Genomic DNA, 21,168 nt, shown 5'->3' with positions numbered 1-21,168 from the left:
ATGATTTTCAAAATATGTAGCAAAGCATGTTAGAGTTCAAAAATGTTTCACACACCCACATAAGTTCTGTCATTTATCCGTAAAGCACTCTCAGCAGATTTCTTTGGCGCACTCCAAGCAGATCGGTTTCCCGCATTTCTGGCATGGGTACTTCATTCTTCTTTTCAGTTTAGGATCACAAAAGTAGCATGTTTTACGAACCTCAAAGAATTCAGGCAGTTCAGGTTGTTCGTCATCAGTCTGAAGAATCCTCCTAATGCAGAATGTCAGTTCACGTGGAAGATTAACTCAGTAAGCCTCTGACACATTTGTGGATGGACCAGTGACTTTACCAGTGCCTTAATAAAATCAAGCCTGGCCATCGTCTCAAAATCAGGGTAGGCTTGATGAAGAATGAACATATTGATAACACAACCCACGTCAAGAATATTAAACAAATATTGCTAATGGCCATCTACGAGTTCTTCGATTAGATGAGTAGTTTGCTCTCTTCTGATCCAGCCCATCGACAACCCCTTCATCATATTGTAGAAAGATTGACGTACAGCTCAATGAAACCATGAGAGTTGTTACTGGTACAGGGAGGTCGACTCCTGGCTGCCTGTTTTAGCAAACATTGCTCCTCCAGATCTGAGGAGAAAAGCAGCAAAAGTACAGTTGCTCAAGAAGACCTTTGCACACAGGAACTCACTTTTGTTCAATGCCTTACGAGATCCACCTGTGATGAGGTTAAAATCCAGGAATCCACTCTGGACTGATCTACACTCCTATGAAAAATTCAGTGTAACAGCAGAATGGAGACAGCGATGGGAACAATGTCCACCCACTAACGCCTTTCTGATTAAAGACCCAACGAAGAAAGTGCCAGGTTTCGATCTTCCTCGACATGAGTGGTCAAAACTCAACCGTTTCAGAACAGGCCTCGGCAGGTGCCGATATATGATGAAAAAGTGGGGATATTGTGAAAGTGCTGCGTGTGAGTGTGGTGCTGAGAAGCAGACATTGCTTCATGTTGTTGAGAGCTGTCCACTGTCAGCATTTAAGGACGGTTTACGGACTCTGCATGAATTGACACCAAGTGCAGTGGACTGGTTGTCGAAGCTGGACATTCTAGTTTAATTACCTCTATATTTTAATGTGTATGTTAATTGTATATTTTTACAGATTATGCTTGTAAATGCCATATGATAATAATAATAATAATAATAATCTCAGGCTTTCCAGTGTCAGGATCATCTGCCATTGAATGATGCATGAAAGATACCAAAATCACTGATTTTGACTTCTTTGGTGCGTAGGAATGTAATGTAATGTTTTCTGTAAAACCTTGTAAAACCATAAGGAAAATACTTCTCTACACACGTCTTGTTAGGCTGAAACTGAGTTGGGATCTCTTTTTTATTTTTATTTTTTCATTGTCGCTACATATGTAAGCTCTTTTGTCAGATTCTCCTTCACAAGTTCAATCGAGCTGAACCAGTTATCCACTGTGATATTTCGGCGTGTCTTCTGAACTGGTTTGGCAAGCAAGCTTCAATACTGATTGAGTGGGAATGCTCAACTTCTTTTCTTCTGCAAGGCGTCTTTGTCTGTCATTGCCTTTCCCTGAATAAATGTAGGCATTATACAAATACTGGGTCCTGGCATCTGTCATACACATAACTTTTAAACCGTACTTGGCAAGTTCCCTTGGCATGAACATGCAAAATTTACATCAGCTGCCGAAAGGCACAACATCTCATCAACACACATAGTAGAGCCTGGAGAGTAATACTGCTGACAGTTCTCAGTAAATCTATTGAAACTTTTGGATACTATCTGTTACACCTTCCCTTTTTCTTTTGGATACTATGGCTGTTACACCTTCCCTTTTTCTTTCTTCCCTATCATCTGTGTTGTCAAATTGTAGAAATGCCAAGAGAAACAAAAACATTTTCTTAATCATAGTGTTGCAAAAAATATCACGTCCGGTTCCATCCACCGAGAAATCTTTATTTATTGATTCGTTGCCATATTTTAATGTTGCTGTGAATACTAATAACTCTATGAATGTTTTTAGTTCAAGAACAGCAATATCCTGTATGAATGATAACTTTTTTGAGAGTATTTAGCTCATATTTTAGCAATTTTATTATTTTTCCACTGTAAAATCTCATCTAAAATTTCTTGAATAAAAAGTAGACCCCATACTTCTTCAACGTGTGGTTTTCTCCCTAAGGCATTTGTTCTTGGTCACAGCGCAGGAATCTGTTATGTTTTCTTGTTCTTACATTGTTACGTGATTGTGTCTTTCCCGATCAGAAGCAATTTCCCTTACCATAAAAATAGCAATTATCATGGCAATCTGAATGTCCTGTATTTATGTCCCCTTCATCTGTTTCTGTGTCCTCACCTCCCATCATCCATACCCACTGGTCCATTATCGTCCACTTCCTGCTCTGAATCAGTTTCATCACAACCTTACATCTCATAATCTGGATCACTATCACTGTCGTCCACAACATAGACAACATCTCATCAACACACGTAGTAGAGTCTGGAGAGTAACACTGCTGACAGTTCTCAATAAATCTGTTGAAACTTTTGGATACTACGGCTGTTTTCCAACGCTTCATTAATCATGTCCTCCAAGTCTATTTCAAAGTTTGGTTCATTAGGTCGTAAAACTCACTGAGATAGGCCTGGTCATGGCTCTATTAATATAATGCACTGTAAGTAACTACAGAGATATATTAAAACACAATAATCACTCAATATTGAAGAACATGATTCACAAACAATAGTCACGAAACTGGTATCATACGTCTGTGAGACAATGTGATAATTTTACTACACACTTACTCAAGGTCAAACAAAGTAAGCGGTATATCACTTTCACTGCAAGGAAACAACACTCCAACTGAGAGGTACACAAAGGAAGAAAGCAGTAGGCTCAGGAAAGGAGACGGGCTGGGCTTGGAAATTTTGCAGCGGTCTCACAGACATATGATACCAGTTGAGGGTTATGTTTTCACTAGGGTGACAAGTCTTCTTGTCTTGAGCAATGTTAAACAGTTCCTGAAGTTGTCAAAAATAAATATTGGTCATTGGGAGAACATTTCTAATATGGGATTTTATAGAGATATGGTTAGCTGCCTATATGGTATTAAATCGACAGTAAGTACTTCAGAGTTAGAAATGTTAATATGGCCTTATGTGGCCTTGTTATTGCCATCAGCTGACTTCCATATATGTGTCAAAAGACTATTGTTGACCTTAGGGACTTTCACCGAGCTCAGTACGCCTTGTACTATACTAGACGATGTCCTTCCATTCTGATGACTGTCCTGACTCAAAATTCGCACGGGATATGTCCAACATCATTGTCCACAAGCTGCCCTCTCCTCCGAGCAGTGGTATTCCAGCCTTCTTCAGCCAGCTGTCATGGATCAGATGCTCACTGCACCTGCCTGCCTTTCAACCTCTGATGAGGTGGTTGATGGTTAGGGATCATGTTGCCAGTGTTAATGCAATGGAATATACTGTTGGTCTTTCCACAGGCAGCTCCTGGTATTATAGTTTTCCCATAACTTTGTAATCAGCTTCTCAAGCTCCTCAGAGTGATGTGCATTGAGGTTTTTTCCAGTGACAGATGTCACCCTCTGGATCTTGTTGGTTGCTTCACTACTTTTGGGCACTTGTGCGTCCTCATTATCTGCTGGTACACCACAATTGACCAGTTCAGATGTTCCAATCTTGGTCCTGCCAGGTATCTGTTGGTCCTGTGATGACATGTCAAGAATTCATACCAGCACATGTGTCCTGGCCAAGTAAAGTTGACATTTGGTACCCGTCAGTCTGGGTTCCAGTACTCCACCATCCTTTTCAAGAGAGACCCCTCCAGTTGTACCATCATCACCACCTCATTATGGGCCAGTAACATTTCCTCATTGGTTTGTGTTACCCTTACTAATTGTGGTGTATTTTGGGGTGTTTGAGCATAACTTCTTGAAGATCAAGTGATAGCACACGTTGCCTTATATGTCAACAGTTGCTTTGTAAGCCTAGAGCAAGACCATATTGTTGTCTTCTTATGGCCCCTGCACTCTCATCACCATTCATTTCCATAATATAATAACAAGACAGAAATTCTCAGGAAAAAGAAAAAGAAAAAAAGGAGAAATTATGAAAACAAATAGCAGAGATAGATGGAAATAAAGTATGTATTCTCGTAATTTTTCTTACCCACTGTTAAAATTAATTATAATAATTGACCATGTTGTTCTATGTACTGGATGGTGAGCATTTTGAATATGTTGAAGTATTTTTATGCAAGCAACTGATGTACCTGTACTTGATCCAAGGTATTCAGTTGCTCAAGGCAGTTAAAATCAACTTATGTTAAGGCTCTTTTATCAGATTCAATATTTTTGGCTGGTGTATCATTGAAATTAGAGCATCATGAATTATTGCATACTTATTCAATAATGGTATAACGTAAGTTGGGGTATTGGTGGGATAGGTATGTTTATATCAAACCGATTTAAAGATTCAGTCGAATAATCTTCTTCTGTTCCCCTTTTGGGAGTAATACTTGTTCATTCGTTCCTGGCTCTTTATGAACCCATGAACTAATATTTGACATTCTGATTGGTCTAGCGCTACTTCCCACAGCCTCTCCAAATACAGATTTCATGCTCTCTGGATACCATCATCTATCTCAATCTTTGCCATTCTCTTCTCCTTCCTTTTACTTCAAACTTTCTGGGTATCACAGCCTTTTCCTGCAAGTCATATCCCCTTATGTCAAAGGTACCTAAGTTTTAATTATTTTACTTTCCAAGAAGCAATCTGGATTTATTTCTTTTAGTATTGACATCTTAGATCTCTTAGCAGTCCAGGGAACCTGCCACATGGATGACAGCACTAAATACAGATGATTGATTGATTGATTGATTGATTGATTGATTGATTGATTGATTGATTGATTGATTGATTGATTGATTGATTGATTGATTGATTGATTGATTGATTGATTGATTGATTGATTGATTGATTGATTGATTGATTGATTGATTGATTGATTGATTGATTGATTGATTGATTGATTGATTGATTGATTGATTGATTGATTGATTGATTGATTGATTGATTGATTGATTGATTGATTGATTGATTGATTGATTGATTGATTGATTGATTGATTGATTGATTGATTGATTGATTGATTGATTGATTGATTGACCGATCTATCTCTTAGTAGCATTCTCCAACATCACGGCCTGAATACATCGATTCTTCATTGTTCAAATTTCTTTAACGTCCAGCTGTTGCAGCCATATGTTACAATATTTGGAACACCATCGTTTTCACCAAATGGATCTTCATTTTTATGGTGATAACTCTGCTTTCAGAAACCCACTCCAGGTTATTCATAACCCATGAGCAAGCATATTTTGATCTCATTGCTGCATTCATCATCTGCTGAACTCTTTGAAACTATCTCTAGATTTTTCCATCTGTCTGCCAAAATATTATCGGTTCAGTCACCATGACTTACTTTTCTTGAAGTTGAGCTTTAGGCCAACTTGGCACTCGCTTCCTTCATCTTCACCACAAAATCCTTTACTGGTAGTTCTTCTTCGCTTCCTGTCATCAGAGTGGTGTCATCTGCGTATCTAATGTTTCTCCCAGTAGTTTTAATTCCAACTTATGATTTATCCATGCAGTCTTGCTGTACTCCTTTCCTGAGCGTAAACCATTCCATTCTAACTGTAGCTTCTTGGGGTATGTGCAAGTTCCTAAGAAGACAAATTAAATGATATGTAATTCCTGTTTCCTGTAGCGCTTGCTACAGTGTGTTGTAGTCCACATGATTAAATTCCTTGTCTTGTCTATCCATCATACAGAAAATATTATTTGTTTGGTCTCTAGTTCCTCTACAGAAACCAACTTGCTCTTCAGGCATTTCATGGTTTAGGTTTTACTGAAGCCTATCTTGGTGTATTTTGAACATGACTTTGCTGGCATGCAAGATAAATGTGATTGGTAATTAGAACCTTCTTCAGCACTGCCCTTCTTAGGAACAGGAATGTAAAACTAACATTTCCTGATCTGGGCCACAGTTGAATTTTCCATATTTGTTGGCAAATTGTGGCCAGCTCCCTCCTTTTCCTTGCCCTCACCATATTTGCACCCTTCGCTATCATCAAGTTGCATTGTAGCATGCTAGTGAAAGTATTTGAGACAGCCCTATTCTTTACCTGCTTCATACAAATTCACCGTATGCCCTAGCCCACATTATGAGATTAGAGCTCTCTGTTAAGACATCAATATACGTAATGCTGGAGTGAGTGAAACTTGGTTGAGGAAGTCCATTCCTAGTATCATGATTGAGATGAGTGGATATCATATATACAGGCATGATGGAGTTAATAGGAGGAGGAGGAGTAACTTTATACTATAGAGAAAATATTAGCAGGAAGTTAGTTTACACCTCTTGCCACTCTACTGAGCCACAATCCAAGTTCATGTTTGCAGTGGCAATTATTTCTCCAGTGAGTCTCTTAATTGGTGCTGCCTGCGGGCCCCTGTGAGTAGAACATATGACTGACTTTGAAGACATTCTACACCAACTGTACCAACTTTTGAGCATATGGTAATATGTGAAGACTTCAGTACTGACAATTTACATCAGACAAGTGACATACAGCAACTGCTAAATATATTCCAATCATGCAGCATAACAGTATTACCACTACAATTCACTAACCACTCTATCAGAACCTCCTTGTGCACAAATAATACTCATAAAATGTTGTCGTATGGTTAGATTCCTGTTCCATGCATATCTAAGAATGGCTTGATATGTACCATCAAGGGTGTCTGTTCTCCAGGTTAGGAGTACAATCTTTTAGATTCCACTGATTGTTGACATCAGCAAGGGTACGCAGTCTTAAAACAACAACAGATCTGGCCAAAGGCTGGAAACTGTTTTAGAAGTAGAAAGAAGAAATTAATTCTTTTTTAACAATAAATAATAATGACCTCATTATTACATCTTAGTAAGTCTTCATCATTCATTGTTAATCCTTATCATCTTTTGTTTTCTTATTTGTGATTTAGATATATAGGATATCCCAGGAGGAATGGTCAATATTCAGGGATATGACAGGAATGATCATTTGAAGCAAAAGACTTCATATGGATATGTGCCCAAAAATAAATGTACACTAAATGTGTTCTATCTCAGAAACTATTTGGAACAGAGCATATGTCCATATTAAGTTTTTTGCTTCAAATGATCGTTACTGTTATATCCCTGAATTTTGACCATTCCTCCTGGGACCCCTTGTATATTGATTTCTATTACAGTAGTAATTTTGTATTGTGCTCTCCTTCTTCTACAGAGTGTATCCATGATGATGTTACAAACTTTACGGGATGAGGGTGGATGGCAAATGGATCAATTTGAGATAAGGGACCATATTCCGGAAACGATTGAGTCAAAAAATAAGCAAAATTCTACTCATTTAAATCCATTTACCTTCACAAGTTCCACAAGCTGCTCCATTTACAACAGATGTTCAAAATGGTGTCCCTCTGCGTCAGTGCAGGCATGGCATCATCACACAAAGTTCTGTCATACCCGTTCGAATATCCCTGATGTCATTTGAACATCTTGCCAAGAGATCCTCTTCAGTCTCGACATGTGTTCCATACACAAGGCTTTACATATGGCTTCACAAGAAGAAATCAAGTGGAGTGAGATCAGGTGAATGAGCTGGCCATGAAACAGTACCTCCTCTTCCTATCCACTTTGCAGGGAATATCTGATCTAGGTATTCACATATCCTCAGTCCAAAGTGAGGTAGCCTCCATCATGCTGGAACCATATCCATTGACGAACGGCAAGTGGGATGTGTTTCAGGATCCAGAGTAATGCATCTCTGAACATCATTGTGTATACTGCTGCACACATAATCATTGACTATGCTTGCCCACACACTAACTGAAAGTTTGTGCTGATGGCTCTTCACAACTGTAGTATAGGGATTTTCATTGGCCCAAACATGACTATTGTGACTATTTAGCATTCTGTCTCTGGTGAAACAGGCTTCATCTGTGAAAAGCACATACGTAGGAAAGTGAGGATCGACTACAAGGCGCTGCAAGACCTATTGGCTGAAGACGACTTGAGGTGCAAAGTCAGCAGAACACAAAGCCTGCACATTCTATGGATAGTAAAGGTGTAGGTGTTTTTCACGTAATACTCTTCACACAGTCATGTGCAAAACATTCATTTCACGTGCAACTGCTCGAGTGCTAATTGCAAATGGAAAATTCTAAATTCCAATGGAGGGAATTAGATATTTTTCACCAATAGAGCATGTCAAAATGTCAAAAACATATCAGATGTAAGGGTTTTCAGGCGTTTGCTCTATTAACCAGTGTTTCGTCTTAGGTCAGACCTAAGACGAAATGCTAATTGCAGGCGCTTCATCCATGCAAGCACTGCATCTTCTAAGTTGGGAGTCCATGTAATTCTTCATCCTCCTTGATCATTGTACTGTGGTACCAATTGCTGTTTCACTTAATCGTTGGAACAGTCGTGGAAACATGATGTGAACCAGATGTCTCCTATGTGGATGTTTGGTCCTGTATAACTCTTCGGCTTCTCTGCTGCTTCCATTTGCTTGCCCATACACGAACACCATATCTGCAAATTCCATAACCGGGTACAACTCCATTCCGATAGGGCGGACCAATGTACGACTTCAACCTGTAAACACAGACTGAAGCCTACAGGGCATGCATCACACACCCATCACGTCAGTACACAGTACGCCATCTGCATTGGAGTCGTTGAGTTATTATCCTAGCCTCTTCTGCTTGTAGAGATTGTCTCCCCTATTGTACTTTTACCACTTGTAGTATACAGTACAGTACAGTCAGAGGTATCAGACTAATTTTTGCTTTAACTTTTGATTGCCGGCCACAGTGGTCTAGTGGATATGGCATTGGTCTACTAATCCCAAATTACCAGGTTCAAACCCGACTGAGGTTGGTGGCTTTTAATGGTGTTTGAAGGTGACGACCCCATGTCGTAGGCTTCCGGCACATTAAAGAACTACTGCAGGACAAAATTCCAACACCGTGGTGTTTGTTAAAAATGGACTGATGTTAAAAACTTTGATAACTTTTGACTTGAACGTTTCTGAACTACAGTTTCTTACCTCAAATTGATCCATTTGCCATTCTCCATCATCCCTGAAAGTCTGTAACATCATCCCAGATACACCCTTGCATTTTTGGTGCTTTCTTCTTGTCTCTCCCTTTTCTTATGTATTTTGCTTTCTCTTTAGCCTGTATTTTTCATCCCTTGAAGAAGACTGCTACATGTCAAAAAAGTTTGATTTTGAGTTATTGCATACGTGCAAATGATTTATGTTTATTCTGTGTCCTGGAATAATGCCATGAGCCAAATTGTACCTTTAATATTGCTACAGCCTATGTTCCACTTTTTCACCTCATGGGAGAGTTGCACCTCAAATACTAAGACTGCTACATGTCAGTTATGGCAGTTTTCTTTGGTCTGAAACACTGATAATTATATTCAACATTCAAAGTTCTCATTATTTTTTCAATTTGCTTTACGTCACACCAACACAGATAGGTCTTATGGCAATAATGGGATAGGAAGGGGCTAGGAGTGGAAAGGAAATGACTGTGGCCTTGTTTAAGCTATAGTCCCAGCATTTGTCCGGTGTGAAAATGGGAATCCACAGAAAACCATCTTCAGGGCTGCCAACAGTGGGGTTTGAACCCACTATATCCTGAACGCAAGCTGACAGCTGCGTGATCCACTTACTTGGTGGTCTTTTAATTGTCCAGCTGCTTAGCCAAATGGTCAGCATACTGATCTTTGATTCAGAGGGCCCGAAGTTCGAATCCTGGACTGAGAATTTTAACTGCGTATGGTTAGTTTCTTTAGTTCTAAGATTGAGTGTTTGTGCTCTTCCTAATACATAAAACACACCACACTATCAATCATTAGAGAAATGTGCAATAGTGAATACACAAAGAGTTAGCATCAGGAAGGGCATCCAGCCATAAAACTGAGCTGTATCTACATTAAGTGTTGACCCTGATAAATTGAGATATAGGCAAGAGAGAAGAAGGAAGGCAAACTAAATGTGTAAGTCAGTTCTTTATTTCCAAATAATCGCTGTAGAATCAATGTTTATTAAAATATAGCATTGCAGCTGTAACAAATACAATAAAAGGTACAGTATTTTCAAATGTTATTCCATGTACAAGAGCATGGTAATGAGCTGTGGAAAAGTTAATAATAATAATGCTATTTGCTTTACGTCCCACTAACTACTTTTACGGTCTTTGGAGACGCCGAGGTGTTGGAATTTAGTCCCGCAGAAGTTCTTTTACATGCCAGTAAATCTACCGACACGGGGCTGTCGTATTTGAGCACCTTCAAATACCACCAGACTGAGCCAGGATCGAACCTGCCAAGTTGGGGTTAGAAGGCCAGCACCTTAACCGTCTGAGTCACTCAGCCCGGCAGTGGAAAAGTTTGTCGAAATACAAATGTAATTCAACTTTTGATTAACACTATGGCCATAAGTGTTCGCATTTCCATGACCACTTAATAGCAAACTGCAGCAAGTCAAATTTTGCATAATTTTTCATGAATGACTTAAATTTTTGAACTTCAATTACAATATGTTCATAACACATTGTGCCATTGTAATGCTGAATATCAGGGGACCATTATATACAAGTATCATTATCCTAAAATACAGTAGTATTTATAATTTTTCCTCGTTGATTCATACCTCTGACAGTTTCTCCCAAAAAAGGACTGTTCTTGACTTGTGGCAGTCTTCTTCCATGATTTTATTTGTTTGTTTGTTTTTCATTTACTTATTTTTTTCTGTATTGTGTTTTAGTGCAGGAGTTGGTAGAACGGGCACTGTCATTCTAGCAGATATCAGTCTGAGGATGGCTGCTGAAGAAGGTGCTGTGGATGTATTATATTTTCTGCAGAAAATTCGGGAACATCGCCTAAATTTAGTGGACAACATAGTAAGTGAGACAATATCTATAGGCTATCTATCTAGCAGTGTAGCTGTAGAAAGTTGTTATATCCCAAAAGGAAAACTCACACCCTACTCATTCCAAAACTTTGTCACACAGTCTTGTCCAAAGTGCTTTGCACATAGAGATTTTCAAAGCAAAACAAAATACCAGGCATGAAAACATCAGCTGACTTCCAGTAAAAATTGGCAAGTCACAGCATTCTCATTTTCTCTATTTGTGTTTGATTTTCTGCTTATCCTATACTTTCCACTTCAACCATGTTGGCTACATGGTACAGATTTTATAACTATAATCTTACATTCAGAAGGTGGTGGATGTGAGTCCCACTCTCAGCAGCCATCGAGATCCCTTGATAAACCCTTTCACTTTCAAGCTTTTAGCTGATGGATGTATGAAAACTCTCAGCCATATTTACCCCACTATGCACACACTTCTTTTAAAATTACATAAAAGGCACACCAATAAAGATATCAACATGAAAGTTTGGAAACTTATAGAGTATATATCTCTTATTATCACTGCAGGTGAGTCGTGTCTCTAAACTAGAATGGTTCAATTAAGAAAAAATAATAATATAGAAACAAAGTTAAAAGTTTCAGATTTTGAAAGTTTTGACTTAAGTCTGAGAAATGGTGTTCACTGCACAAGATTGTGATTCATGTTGGTAAAAAGGCTATATTATTGTTTACTTGCATGGTAAATATCAATATTCAATGTTTATTAAATGCAAAGAGAGATTAAATTGTGAAAAGTGATGTATCGCTGAAAAATGTCAGCTATTTTTGCATTGAATACACATTTCTTACTGGAGATGCTGGATCATTATCATCGCCATTTACACTTTCTGATTCGGACAAAGAAATATCATCACTTGAATAATTTTCAAGATATTCCATGATACTGTCAGCTAAATGAACTCCCTTCGTCATGTCGCATACAATAAATAACTAGGCCTAACCTAAATGAACTATATCCAACTATATCTAACACTTCACTATCAATATGCACTTAATTACCTAAGAAAACTTATTTAAATAATGAACTATTAAGTAAACTAAATATAATGCTTAATTTCACTATATAATCAGTATCATGAACAAGAAAAAAAATAAATGTTTTGCATGTTTGTCGCCAGCCATGACGTAAAAAACACCAAACTCCAGTGAGCACATATTTTAAACTCTAAGAATATTGATAAATACGGATTGTCGGCAGTTTCCGCATAGTATGACGTGAGCTAAAACTGTGCTCTTCTTATTTCATGCAAAATGCTGCTTATATGTAAATAACAAAATAATAACAATAAAGGTCAGTAATGATCGATCGTTACCATGACAGTTTTCGCAGGAACCGTGGCTACCGATAGATCGATACCTTGAAAGCATAAGGGTTAAAGTCACCAAAACTACCCCTCCCAGTAATGTCCTTCCCTAGCATTGCTAAAAACATGAAGGATTCAGGATTCTATTAAACATGTAACAAAGAAGTGATCCCATATGAGTGTGGATGGTCTCTCTTTCCCCTGAGAAGAAATAGTTCTAGGAGAATAGGGATTGATGAAGAGAGCACCCACCAATGAGAATCTCTCGGAGAACATGTGATGTGGGTAGAAGGTCACTCCGCACTAGCAGATGACTGCTCCATGATGTATCATGCACATCACTCCACACTTTTGGATTAATTATTTGAGCTGATTAAAAATTATTTCATGACTAGGTGTTTATTTCCATAAATCAGTTATGGCAAGCCCAAATGCCATCAGAATGCATCCAGTACAAGTATGGAATTACAGGGCAAATGACACAACAACAGCAACTCAGCAGATATGACTTGAGTTGGTGACCACATGGCTACTACGTCATCATCATCATTTTATAGTTCCATTTTTCCAGGTACTGTTGGCGAGCCTCTTCCACTCTGTCTTATTGAGATATGTTCTGTTGTTAATGACATCCTCCAGTGTCTTTTGCTGATCTGGAATGTCAATCTTTACAATATTCATCCAGTGGGTTCTTGGTCTTCCCACCATCTGTTTTCCTGCCACATGTCTCTCCAAGTTTACATAAGCTGTCCTTGTTGGCTCCATCCTTATTACATGCCCAAACCACCTCAATCTGGTCATGCTGAGCCAATCTAAAAATGGTGTCTCAATCCCATCTTCCTTTCTAACCATGTCATTTCTGAACTTGTCCAAATTTGGTTTTTGAGTTGTGAACCTCAGTCCTCCTTAGTGAGGGTGCAGGTTTCGATACCATAGGTTAAGATTGATATGAAGTATTGAAATCCACCATCTCGTGAAGTATGAAGTCAGGTAAGGTATATTCTGCTACCGTATGCGACAGCAGACTATACTACCGAGCTCTATAGCTGCAGTCGCTCAAGTGCAGCCAGTATTTGGGAGATAGGTTCGAACCCCACTATCAGCAACCCTGAAGATGGTTTTCCGTGGTTTCCCATTCTCACACCAGACAAATGCTGGGGCTGTACCTTAATTAAGGCCATGGCTGCTTCCTTCCCACTCATAGGCCTTTCCTATCCCATCGTCGCAATAAGACCTATCTGTGTCGGTGCGACGTAAAGCAACTAGCAAAAGAAGTAGACTGTACTACCTGCAACTGCCTGACTGAGGGTCAGGCGGCCATTACCAAACCTGACAAACTAAGGGAGAACCAATGGCTATGGGCAGAGGACTGCTAAAGGCTAAGGGAGATAAACCTGACAGAAAATCTTCCCTAACGTTAGGCCTAGCAAGACAGTTGGAGAGTGACTACAATCACTTTCAACACTTATATGAGCCTCGGATGCAATCACTACTTCATATGGCTATGTCTGAATGTAAAATTTACCCTCTTCTTTGCACATGGAGACTCTTGGCACTAAAAACCATATGCAGTTTTATTTCATTACCCTCTTCCAGATGTTTTGACATACGTAGTTTTGGAATCATAGTTGGGCCAATGAGCATTACTAAAACATGATAGTTTTGAACAATACAATTTCTAGACAACACATATGACAAGTCTGTTCAATTCATTGTAAAGGTGAAGGACCATTGTAACTGGCTACAAGAGGGTCTTCTCAGTTTGACGTCATCAGGTAACGCAAGAGCACAGTTAGCAATTAATGTACCATGGCTCTGGAGTTTGGCCATAGTAGCACCTCATGCGAGGTATCATTTGATTTGTTTCAGTGATTTCTACAAGTATAAGGTAAACAACCATTATACTATTGACAAAACTACTTTACACAGTTAATAATAATACAAATACAGGCCTAATTAGCAGGATAGTGGCTTACGTCTTGCTTTTTTGTTAGCAAAAATTTGTCTGTAACATTTTCATAGTCTAACTTTAGAACTAAATCACTTTCAACAAGTACTGCAAGGTGCACCAAGCATTTTTGAGTTTGAGATGAACGTAAATAATTTTTAACCCTCACAAGCGCTGAGAAGTAACTACAGTATCAGCTGAACAGTTAGTAGCAAGAATAGATAAGTAGATTTTCCAAGTTATGTACACATTCAGATATAAGTACTGGAGGTTTTTTTTTTTTTTCCTTCTTCTAAGACAAGGATTTCAGATGGATAAATTTTGTTCCATATGGTTCTTCAATATCACATGGGTAAATTTATTGCAGTTTGTCAGCTGATTTGTGAATTTCATCAGGATTATTTTCTGTGATGTTTGATAAGAATGAGAATTTTTTGAAAAATTGTATGCAGATATTGGGGTTTTTATCTCTGTTTACAGTTTTTCCAATATCTCAATTTAGATCGTTATCGTTTTCATTGCCCAGTTCGGTTTCAGATTCAGACTCTTTAATTCCCCTCATTGCTCTGTAACACAGCCTGGCAAGTTGACTTGTAAATACTTGCAGCTTTTACTACAGCATCCTTATTGGAATTTAAGTAATTTTGAAGGCCAGATGTCAGGGACTGGAGTTTAAGGATGTGGTTATGTTTATCATGTAGAAATCTAAGGATATTCCAAGATCGAGAGATTATCATTAATATGATAATATTATCCTTGAGAAGTTGTGAGAACATTACTTCAACATACTTGCTGGTTGTTATTCAAGGCACGCTAACTTCAAAATCAACATTCTTAGCAATTGGGTTAGTGTTTTCACAAAATAGAATAATTGGTTTCATTTTCACAATATTATTCAAAGATATCCTTCCTTCAGTCATTCCATAACAATGAAATAGATCAACAGTTGGATTTTGTACTTGTTGGGAAAGAGATACAGTCAGTCCGAATATTTCAGAATAGTAACTAGTGAAAATATGAACTTGAACCATAGGGTAGAGTTGGTAAGATGTAGGCATTTTTACTATAAGATCCTTTCTCTTCTATGAATAAAACATTTGCAAGAAAAGTCTCCTTAAATTTTAAAAGAGTGTCATAATGCTCAGTCGACCCAGTTTTACATAACAAAGTTTTAAGCTGAGAGCACAATTCACCAACTTATTCTTTCTTAAGTGAGAGCCAGTTATTAGACCCTAACAAAATTCACAGTTTTGTCGATTGTATCTAGAGCTTGTGTAATGAAAGTCAGAGAACAAGCTTTAGAAAGGGATAGATGCAGGCAGTACACTGCAAATTGCATTATAGAATTTGAGAAGTTGAACTGCTAAAATTTGGGCTTATATGTCGTGAAGGTTCAAAATGACTATTCCTCTCAGAATTCATTCAGTACTTAAGTTATGTAATTCTTCACCACTTAAATTGTGCATCACAACAAATCTTCAAAATTCCTCCCACATGCAACCTGTTTGTAGGTGAACAAAATGCATGAATAATCTTAATTGCTCATTTGAGAACTGTCTGCATGTTCATCATGTAGAGTCAAAGAATATTTCCCTTTCTTAATATCTATCACCTGTAAAGTTATTTTCAGTTATGGTAGCACAACAATATTTATCAAATCATTTTGTGTTCTCTTCCTTTCTAGATTAGAATTTTTACATCTATTCACAAGATGACAACACAAATTTTCTATCTTCTGGGTCAACATAAAATTTAAGAAGTCCCTCAAAATTTATTTTCACCTTCAAATTTATGCTCCAAATCAATGATGCTCTCATTTCTGTGATTCAAAGTAGAAAGTTCTTGTAATCACACAAAATAATGGTCTTTACAATCAGGACCATTTTTCTAAGATATTCATGAATTGTTGTATTCATTTCAAACTTCAACATTCTATTTTTCCCTTTATGCTCTTGATTAAAATTATTACATTTAAGGAGGGCTGTTCTTAAAGGCTGTTCTCGGAATGTTCTCTGAATATTTTAAGTGCTTTCAAATATTTTTATTTCATTAGAGGCTTAGTTAACCTACTAGAGATTGTAATTGGACCCTACTATGAACCCCTGACCTTTGGACCAAACAGTATACAGTAATTACATTAAACCTTTTCACTATAATGAAGCTAAGAGAAACTATTTAACCATGAATATTGGAATCTAGTGTTATGCCCAGCTTCTAACCACACCCGAAAATAGTAACTGTATGGTCGAATACATGGACTAGTCACAGCTCAATAATTCTTATCATCATTGCACAAGTCACTCTCCACAAAAGGCATTGTGTCAAATTCATCACAACCATACATATTTTTAATGAAGTCTGTGGTTCATTATCATCACTACTATTGGCATATACATTCAAAAATAAAGGGTAGGATTCTCCACCTGTTCAATACAACTTAAAATGTGATATAAATTAAAATGTCACATTTTATTAATAATTTTTAGGTACCAGTTTTGGCATTTATTTTATGCCATCATCAGCCTAGGTTTAGCAAACAAGGACATTGAGTAAATTACATATGTATATATACAAATAAACCTTCTAAAAGTCTAGCAATTTATAATTGCATCACAATATAAAACATTTGACTGCATAAAACTCTCATATATACATCATAATAAAGTTCTAAACAAAAGGTAAAATTGATCTATGTACAGCTCTGTGCTTTTCTATCACCTGGTGATGTTAAATGCTATGATTGTGTATAGAGTTATAGTAGCCAACAAGTTTTTGTAAAATCTTCTGTCTAGACTATCTACACAGCTGATTAAAATTAGAGTATTGACCTTGCAGCAATATATAAAATCTTTTTGAACGTTCTATCATGAGAGATTTCAGCATATATACATTATTAGCTAAATTTTTTAAAGTATTACTATATAGTATAAGAGAGAAGAGCATTTATTGTCCGATGTTTGTTAAAGATAGTTCCTCAATGGATTATAATCGGAAAGCCATCATAAACTGGTCGGATTTTTTAGAATCAAGTAAAAGGCTTTCATGGCTTGTATCTTGCTTAAATCTTACTGAAATAGCTTGACTATCAGGGTATAAAATGGTTTTTAAACCTATTAATCAGTAGTATATTCAAACATGTGAATGGACTGAGGCCGTAGGTTAAGGGGTGCGAGTTCATGAGAACCGATGTTTTCAGATGGTCAAATGTAATTCTAGAAGGATTTTGATTCAAAACGGACCTCAAGCACCACGTTACACCGGTAAACCAAACCAAAAGCAAAGACATGTGATAGCCAGACTTTCAGTACACGGCTTTCACTACAAGCTGTGTATTAACAAGCGATTTCACAAACCAGACGTAGATTGCGTGTGTGTGCTGTGCGGCAAAAATTGTGACACATACCACATACTAAAGTGCACAAAAAGAACGAAGTCAATCACACACTACAGTAAGGACTAAGATGCTCAACTGAGTGCACCTTCTTCTTATATTTATTTAGGTTCCATTTCCAGATCATTCTGGGCCCCTTTTTCATCAACCTTCGGGATTCTTCTAGGAGCTTCCTTATCTTAAGCCTCAAGGGATCATGTGTCTCTCTGGTCATGTGACTATTGGCAGTTATGTAACAGTAATTGCCTACTGTACTACCAAACGTATACTTTCAAATTTTCTATGTTTATATCACTTGGATGGCTACATTGCAGAGATATTATCACATTTTATCTGTAATTTTAATTTTGAATTCTTTTTGTTGCTATTTTTGAAATTTGATCATTTTTGTTTTCAGAGTGTTCAAAAATTTTTTAAAATATATTTTAAAACTGAATGGTTTTATAATCATTGTTGGTAGTAAGTACATACCATCCTCAACATTTTCTGCAAGTTTAAAGTCAAAATATTCAAAATAGTAACTTGTGTGCCACTTTAAATAGGGATTTGCAAACTGCTACTAATCAGCCTGACATTCTTATTCTCAGCATGAGAGCATGGCAATACAAGGATTAAACAATTGATAGTAGCTTGGCCAGTTCTGGACCATATAATGTAGAATAATTGGCAGTATTAAACTTGGGAGACTGATATTCTCAAAAGTAGACTTTACAAGCTAATTAAGGAGTGGATGTATTTGAGCAAAAATGTGACTAAAAATAATTTCCCTTGTATACGATGACTAGTCTCACAAACTCAGAATATAGAATAATGTACAGAGTTTACTTTTGACATAGAACTGATGGTTAACTGATGATAAAATTAATGGATGACTCAGTATTTAATCGTACACTGCATAGTGCAACATTTTCTTCTTATTCTTCTCCTTCTTTATCTGTTTACCCTCCAGGGTTGGTTTTTCCCTCAGACTCGGCGAGGGATCCCACCTCTGCCGCCTCAAGGGCAGTGTCCTGGAGCTTCAGACTCTTGGTTGGTGGATACAACTGGGGAGGATGACCAGTACCTTGCCTAGGCGGCCTCACCTGCTATGCTGAACAGGGGCCTTGCGGGGGGATGGGAAGATAGGAAGGGATAGACAAGGAAGAGGGAAGGAAGCGGCTGTGGCCTTAAGTTAGGTACCATCCCGGCATTTGCCTGGAGGAGAAGTGGGGAAACCACGGAAAACCACTTCCAGGATGGCTAAGGTGGGAATCGAACCCACCTCTACTCAGTTGGCTTCCCGAGGCCGAGTGGACCCCGTTCCAGCCCTTGTACCACTTTTCAAATTTCATGGCAGAGCTGGGAATCGAACCCGGGCCTCTGGGGGTGGCAGCTAATCACACCACAGAGGCGGACAGTGTAACATCTTTGCTACATGATATTCTACTTCTTGTAGTTCAGCAACATGCTAAGAGATGGCAAACCTAACATTGTACATTATATCTTTGACATCTGTACTTCCAGAAATTATGCATAAATGTTTAATAATGTTCAATTTATAATATATGTAGCTAAAAAGTCATGAAATATGAATGTAGCATTTTTACTACATCATGCAGCCAAGGTACTTCTTTTCAGATGCTTGTTTAAAAGTTATGAGCAGAAATGACTTGAATTACTTTGTGATAGTGTTATATTTGACGATTTTTTAATGCTGCAAGACTTAGGTCCAGAAGAAGAAGAAGTTTAGTTTTAGCAAGTATATTCCTTTGGCATAAATATCTTATGACCAGGTATCATCTGAAAATATACCTAAGGGGAGTTAGCATGACAGAAGTGTAATCCTAGCAACTGTGCAGGCTGTAATTTAGAGTATGGATGGATGGCCAGACAATGTTACATTGCATCCATGCAATCGATGTTTTATGGGTGGTGGTCATCTGAAATTACAATTACTGATGGATAGCCATGACCGAGCAGTACTGTGTTTGGAAAAAAATGCAGATTGTTTCAAAGGCTATCACATGAGTTGAACTGTGGACATGACCCATCCATTTGAGCAATCTATTAATTTCCAATTCCATCAGTGTATTGAATCTCTTTTAGTTGTTTAAAAATTAGTTTATTTGTTTTCTATGTTCTTACATGTAATAAACAATACTTCTTCTCATATACTCTAACATTGGTACATAATTAGTGTTTTTTCACACTCCTGAATTTTTCCCTTTTTCTCACCAGTATGATCAAATACATCAAAAATCTGTTGCTAATGTGTTGTTACACATCTAATCTCCCTGTAAAAAAATTTCACTTCAAAGTTGTGGGTGTAAATAAATTCATGCAGTGTAGGGTTAAGCAAGCACTGTGATAGAGGTAACATATGTGCCTCTTATGTAGAGGCCACACATTCATTCCTGGCCAGCCCAGGGATTTTAATTCTCAAGTAGGGGCTGGAAATGGTTCACTCAGTTTTATGAGAATAAGTGACGAGCTGTCTGATATGAGAGTCAGCAGCATCAGTCACAAAAGCCAAGAAATACAGCTTAAGATGTCCTCAAGCTGACCACCTAACACTCCAAAATCTGCAGGCCATCTAATGTGCAGCAATAATCTTGGCAATCCAGGTCCAAAATGGACTTAAGCGACAATAATTTTATTTTTAGTATTCTTTGAAGTCACTCTTAACATCTGACGCCATGTTATGGCGAGTTCAGAAAATTAAAAAACTTATTCTGTCAATGTAAAATCAAGCCAGTTGCTTATTTCACTATCTTGATCATTAATAACAAAGACTCCCCGTAGTGTTTATTTTTTATACAATATTATAACTAATTTAGCTCGCCTGGTGGCCATGATTGTAAAGGCATTGAAGTCTAAATGGTGTGACACCATGGTTAGCTGGTTTGAGTCCTGTTGGTTGAAAATATGTTCACCATCAGAATGTTGGCCGGCAGGTTAGGGGAGGTGGTAGTATACAATTTCTAATCACTAGATTACGTGCCAAAAGCCTGGATTAAATTCCAAACCCCTGCGCAGTGCTCTTATGGAGTGAGGGCATATGACACAGTTGATGGTGATTCGTCCGTCGGATGGGGATGTTAAGCCTTGAGAGGACCCCTTGGTGCAATTTGACAAGAGTAGGATGTGTGCCAGCACCGGGTTTCACCCTCTACCTTTATCATATATTACCTCATTCATTTAATCTAATCAATTCCTCTGATGAGGTTGACATCAGGAAGGGCATCCGGTCATAAAAAACCTGCCACGACAGATTCATCTCACCTCATACCTGACCCCACAGAGAAACAGGAGAAGGGTTGGACAAACAAAAAATGTGACTAATTTCTCTATAACATCTGTGAAGGCTGGTTGGATACTCAAATAACACCACTAAAGGTTATACGGTTATAGGAAAACTGCAAAATCAAATGG

The 21,168-nt window shown here is 37.8% G+C and overlaps 1 protein-coding gene across 1 annotated transcript in view; it reads left to right on the top strand.

Moving 5' to 3' along the window:
* LOC136874533 (receptor-type tyrosine-protein phosphatase kappa) overlaps positions 1-21,168 on the top strand; it is a 251,010-nt gene that overhangs the window by 154,011 nt on the left and 75,831 nt on the right. The window contains exon 18 of the mRNA XM_068227831.1: positions 10,947-11,082. Within this exon, the coding sequence (XP_068083932.1) occupies positions 10,947-11,082 (136 nt within the window). The remainder of the gene's footprint in view (positions 1-10,946; positions 11,083-21,168) is intronic.

Source organism: Anabrus simplex, chromosome 5 (genome assembly GCF_040414725.1).
Source record: "Anabrus simplex isolate iqAnaSimp1 chromosome 5, ASM4041472v1, whole genome shotgun sequence".
In the NCBI taxonomy this organism is placed as follows: domain Eukaryota; kingdom Metazoa; phylum Arthropoda; class Insecta; order Orthoptera; family Tettigoniidae; genus Anabrus; species Anabrus simplex.
This window is presented reverse-complemented; position numbering and strand designations above follow the sequence as displayed.